Source organism: Chinchilla lanigera, unplaced genomic scaffold, assembly GCF_000276665.1.
Source record: "Chinchilla lanigera isolate Chin_1 unplaced genomic scaffold, ChiLan1.0 scaffold00081, whole genome shotgun sequence".
Classification (NCBI taxonomy): domain Eukaryota; kingdom Metazoa; phylum Chordata; class Mammalia; order Rodentia; family Chinchillidae; genus Chinchilla; species Chinchilla lanigera.
This window is the reverse complement of record NW_004955482.1, coordinates 8,602,462-8,608,461: the sequence shown is the minus strand read 5'-3', so window position 1 is coordinate 8,608,461 and position 6,000 is coordinate 8,602,462. Positions and strand designations below refer to the sequence as shown.

Here is a 6,000-nt window from a genome sequence, read left to right as displayed (position 1 = left end):
TCTTTTTGAAATAGGGTCTCACTATGCAGTTCAGGCTGGCTTTGAGCTCACTTTGTAGCCCTGGCTGATGTCAAACTTGCAGTGATCCTCCTGCCTCAGCCTCCCGAGTGCTGGGATTATAGGTGTGCACCACCACACCTAGCTACTGTCATTTTCTTAATCATCCTCCCATCACTGGGCAGCACAATGAATGTTTCTATATATAAAGTTTTGTCTGCATTTCTTATTTTCTTTAGCTAGACCTTATGGCCAAGTTGATTTTTAGGACTGTTAATACATGCAACCTTTTATAATTTGGGAGGCTGTCAGAAAAGCATAGCATTTTGGTTTGACTGATTTTTTTTTTTTTTTTTTTCCTCCGGTACCGGGAACCGAACTCACGACCTTGCGCTTGCCAGGCAGGCGCTTGGTTTGACTGATTATTAATGAACAGTATTTTTCAAGTATCATGTACGACGTCCTGTTAGTAGAGTTACATATGAAAGAAAAATGGTGTCTAAAATGGGACTCCTCTCTGGAGTCTTGTGAAGAAAATTCTATACCATGAAGGGTGATTGACTCCAATGTTTTTCCAGTCTGTCTATTCCAGGATCTAGGATTCTGTGCAATTCTATAACTTCCCCCTCACAAGATCTGACCACTTAAATTTTGATCTGACCACTGCATCATTTTTACAAAGGGCATGTTTAAGAACTGACTGTGTATTTAGACAGTTCTCTATTTTGATTACAAGTGTTTATCTAAAATTTGTTTTCTGCCATCTAAATTCATTCATAGGATAAGGACATGATGGTGGCAGTAGGTTTTTCTTTTGATAAATCTTCACTTGCTGTCAAGATGAGTAGATAATACTGTACTACATTTTGATTTTAGGTGACGAGACTGCTGTGTGGCAGGCCCTGACCCTGCTGGAAGAAGGACTAACCCATAGCCCCTCCAATGCTCAATTCAAATTGCTGCTTGTTCGAATCTACTGTATGTTGGGTGCATTTGAACCAGTGGTGGATCTTTACTCCAGCCTTGATGCTAAGCATATCCAGCATGACACCATTGGGTTGGTAGTATATACTCTGAATAATGATTAGCTAGCCACACCAGGGTGGGGGTCATGGGACTCTCTCACTTTAAGATTTCAGCAGTACAGTTGTTTCTGACATTAAATCATCAACTGTTATCCATTGTAAAGAACAGAGTTTATATTTCCTAGCATTTTGTGTTTATTTTAAACTGCACAATTTCAAAATGGTGAGAAAGTTTTCTCCAAGGGACAGCAACCAGCTATGTATATACTCTTTTTTTTTAGGTGTGAGGGATTCAACCCAGAACCTCACATCCTAAGTGTACTATGCCATGAGCTACACCCCTAGCCAACTAGGTATATGTTTTGAACTTTTATTCTTAGCACATATTATTTTTGAAGTCTTAAGTTTTGCCTTGCAGTTGAGGCTGACATATATGCTTCATTTATTGACCTGAGATGTCCTTCTGAATTTGTGCTTTGGCTATTTTTGTAATTATTTCAGAACATTTTCTTTATGTTCAGAACATAAGGAACATGTTCTGAGCATTTCTGGACATAAAGAAAATGTTCTTTATGTTCTGAACATGTTCTTTATGTTTAGCAACCCTCTGGTGTTGTTTTAGGAACACAGCATTATGTGCTGTTACAACTTTGTGTTTCATTGATTGGCAAGGTGTAAAGAAACGTGGCATACAACTTTAGGTTTTCCAGCTGGGTGTGGTGGTGCATGCCTGTTATCCCAGCACTTGGGAGGCTGAGGCAGGAGGATTGTTGCAAGTTCAAAAGTGAGCTCACGGCCAACCTGAACTGCATAGCGAGACCCTGTCTCAAAAAGACAACAAAACAATACTTTAGGTTTCCCACAGAACAGGATGAACTTTGCCATTATTGTTTTTCTTTTTTGATTTGATTCTCCAAACTAGAGGATTTCTTTTGCTTTCTTTTTTATTAGTACATGTATATAGTACATAATGTTTACATTTCTTGTGGGAAATTAGCACATATACATAATATATCTTAGTTTCCTTTTTTCATCCGTTTTCCTTTCCCTCCTTCCCCTTTCCATCCATCTCTTGATCCCCTTCATTTTCTGGATTTTTCATTTGTTTGTTTGTTTGTTTTTTTCCAGTACCAGGAATTGAACTCACAACCTCAGGCTTGCCAGGCAGGCGCTGTGCCGCTGAGCTAAATCCCCAGCCCCTAGACTATTTTAAATGGCAGGACATTAACTTTTTCTTTATGCTTAGCTGTTGCTTTTTCATAGTAATTTGAAGTGTAGTGTTTAATATTAAATGTGAGTAAATAAAACATATGTTTTTCTTTCCTTCCAACCCAGTTATCTTTTGACCCGATATGCCGAATCTCTAGGTCAGTATGCTGCTGCATCCCAGTCCTGTAACTTCGCACTCAGGTTTTTCCACTCCAACCAGAAAGATGTAAGTGAAAAACCGTTTTTACTATGATGCCTGCTGATGGCATAAATGAGAAAGTGCGCATGTGTGGAGAGGCCCTGTACTGTATAACAAGTGCCTTAGGCATAGTTTATGGTTCAAGGCTGTTAGAGGTGGAGATACTTGGGTTTGGAGGGATATGGATATGTTTAATAATTGTTGGAAAGTTACATTTAAAACTGAATTTTTATTTATCTATTAATTGTTACTTGAGACAGGGTCTTGCTGTGTAGCCCAGGCTGGCCTTGAACTCATAATGATCCTTCTGCCTCAGTTTGCCAAATGCAGGGGTCACAGGCATATGCCACCACACCCAACTAAAATGGAGTCTTATCAAACTAAGAACTGTTAATACCAGTTACATTTGTCTTTCATGGCCAGGTTTTTTTTTGTTTGTTTGTTTTGTTTTTTTAAATATTTTTTGGTACTCAGGATTGAACTCATGACCTCAGGCAAGTGCTTATGCCACTGAGGTATATCCCAGGCCCATGATTTGTCTTTCAATCTCTAAGACTTTTTCCAAGGTATAAGAAATATCCCATAAGAGTTTATTGCCTGGGAGGGGATGGTGGCACATGCCTGTCTGTAATCTACTGGGAGGCTACGGGTGTAGCTCAGTGGTGAAACTCATATAATATGTGCAAGGTCCTGGGTTCAAGAATTTTTTAAAAAATTAAGAAAGAGAAAAAGAATTATGAAATTGAGTGGTTGAAGGACATTTCAAGAGAATTAGGTTGTACCTTTTTTAAAGTAGCAAGAAAAGAGAGTTGCTCAGTGCCATAATGAAAGGATGGGATTTGCACCATATTTTTCACTGCAAGCAGACTTGGTTTTTACTTGGTCAGGCAGAGGTTTTTGTGAGTCTCTGCCTACTTGGTTCTTACACATTTTAAAGACTGACTTCCTGGAATTTGACCATGGCAGATACCTGCCTGTAGCTTTCCATTCTCATGGTCTAGCAACAACTAGTAACTTGGCGAGGAAGCTGTCATCTGGGATGTTTCTTAGCAATAGTCTTGAGGGTTTGTTTTTTGTTTTTTTTTTAACAAACTATAAGTGTTATGGATAATATCCTCCATGTAGTTCAGGTGTATTAAATAGAAGGCAGGTTAAAAGGAGTTTCTGAAGACTAGAATATAGGTTTATTGTTCTCAGCTTCTGATAATTATGTTCTGTAGCTTCAGGGCATGCCCTAGGGGGTTGGATAGGGAGCAGTTGGAAAGATGGGTGGCTATCTGCTTAGATGATGAGCTGTGTACTATTAATTAGTTTGATACCAGTGGTTGATATCTCTGTTCAGATCCCATTTTGTGATGTAACTTCTAATCAGGGAGAGAAGGAAGTGGGTATAAGCGTCTGAGCACATGGCTTCGATGATGCTGGCCTGGCTGTAGAGGCCAGACGGCATCTCTAGGACATTAGGCTTTGAAATCTAGTGTGAGTGGACAGTTGAGGGGTAAGTTGTAGTTCTCACTGGGTGCTCAGGTTACCTGTGCTTGCCCTTCTGTTTTCAAGGAGTCCCACTAACTCAGAATCAGAATAATCAAGTTTGTCAAATCTCATAATTTTGGCTATCATTTCTGTTTAGAAGAAAGAGTTTAAAGGCACATTTGACTTACTGAAGAATCTTTTACAAAATTTTGTTTCTCAGATAGTTGTGAGGTGGGAATAATAATGGAACCATTTCAATCTGATGGCTGGTTTTCACTCAGCCGTCAGTTAGCCAGCATTCTTAAAGAACCGCATCAGTCACGATGATTTGGTCAGTAAAGGCACGCTATTTTATACTAGTAACAAAGAAAGAAGCAGAGGAACTTGAGGGGGTATGTTATTCTCAGTGAGGTTTTTTTTTTATATCTTTGATGTTTTGTTGCTGATTCTGTGTAGCAGGTTTGCCTGATTTAGTTGAATATATGTGATGTTCAGCCTGATAAAATTATAGTATTTTATTGATTCAGGGCTAGGACTCTACTAGCAATTTATGGTGGAACTAATTTAATGACACCAAAGTAGATAAGGAGTCTGGAGAAAAAAGAAAGGTACAGTGTAGCAAGAATAATGTCCTTGACCTTGATGCCTACATTCTTAAATAACGAAACAGAGATGGTTATGTGGACTGTCTCCTGAGGGAATCAGGCTGGTTGTTCTTGTGTAGTGTCACACTGTGTATATGAAACCTTTTCCTCGTAGTTTTAGAAATGTGTCTACAAAGCCAGAGCTCCACGTTCTGTTTCCCTTGGGCAGCTGATGTATTTCACTTCCCAACTAACTTTTTGAAAGAACACTTAGTCCTTAGGTAGACAATCCAGCATGGTTAATATGAAGGTCTTTTGCTGTAGGATTAAAAGTTACTGTGGAAGGTATATACAGGGATTTTCTTTCTGATAGGTCATTTCCTACCATCATCTTACTTTGGAATAGATTTTTTACAGTATGGTAATCCATGCTAGCTAGCGTTTCATATCAGATATTTGTAGTTACTTAAATATTTTTTGTTAAAAATAATCTTTTAAAATCTCTTTCTTGAGTATTTGTGAAGGTCATTACTTAGAGGTCTGGTGTCTGTGTATTTTGCTAATTTTACAGTTACCAGGGTTCATTTCAGGACTCCATGTGGGATCTAAATAACCTCATTGGTGCATCATTGAGTAGAAATAGGTGTGGACAGCATATTCTTCCATTCAAGAAAAATCTGTAATGTGCCTGTAGGTTCCAGCTTTGCCTGCAGTTCCATTAGGGGGCTGTTCTCTCAGGTAGTAATACTTCCCTTGCCTTTGTGCTATTGGTCACTTCCTGGCCCTTGTCCAGCTCTACAGGGTACTTTACTTCAGTGTTAAGGAGGACTATCTAAGACAAGCAGAGAACTACAGCTACTCTTTTAGTTTGTTAAAGTCTGTACTTCTGCCTCTTAGTTTTCTTTTTTAGAAGCTACTGTGCTTTATACAAAGTGGTGTTCTATAGACCACTCAAATTAAAACTGCCCCTACGCTTGGTAAGACTGGGTTCTTTTCTTAAATCACAGCATGTTTTGGAACTGTAGTTTATAAACCTGGATTTACCAGAGTCATATTTTTGTCCTGATTATTGGCTGAATCAAGTGTTCGCAGCTTTTTCAAGCTGTGTGTTCCTATTGCAAGGGCTGATAGTAAACCTTGCTGTGTTTTCTAAGCCAAGGGGCCATAGAAAAGGCATATGTGGTTAGTGTTCTGGCCTGTTCTCGATGGGCCTTATCACTGTCCTTAATCAAGCTAGCAATACACTTGAGCTTTTTCAGATAGTCCCTCTTTAAACCTGCAGGATCACAAGTAATCTTTTTAATTTTCTTGTGTCCGTCCGTCTTTAATTTCTCCAGATACTGCAGGCAAACAGCTCGCCGAGGTGTCCCATGGGGGTTTAAAAGCCGCATCGAATGCAGTTGAATTAGCGCCCGTGGCGCAATCCCGCGGCCTGAAATGAACCCTGCGAGGCTGTGTATCAGAGGGTATGTTGTTGACTATTGGCCTACTTTCTACTGGGCAGATTACTCAG

At 39.4% G+C, this 6,000-nt stretch overlaps 1 protein-coding gene across 1 annotated transcript in view; it reads left to right on the top strand.

Moving 5' to 3' along the window:
- The window catches only part of Naa25 (N(alpha)-acetyltransferase 25, NatB auxiliary subunit), a 75,825-nt gene that overhangs the window by 51,165 nt on the left and 18,660 nt on the right, over positions 1 to 6,000 (top strand). The window contains exons 14-15 of the mRNA XM_005403187.2: positions 874 to 1,054; positions 2,358 to 2,457. Coding sequence (XP_005403244.1) covers positions 874 to 1,054; positions 2,358 to 2,457 — 281 coding nt within the window. The remainder of the gene's footprint in view (positions 1 to 873; positions 1,055 to 2,357; positions 2,458 to 6,000) is intronic.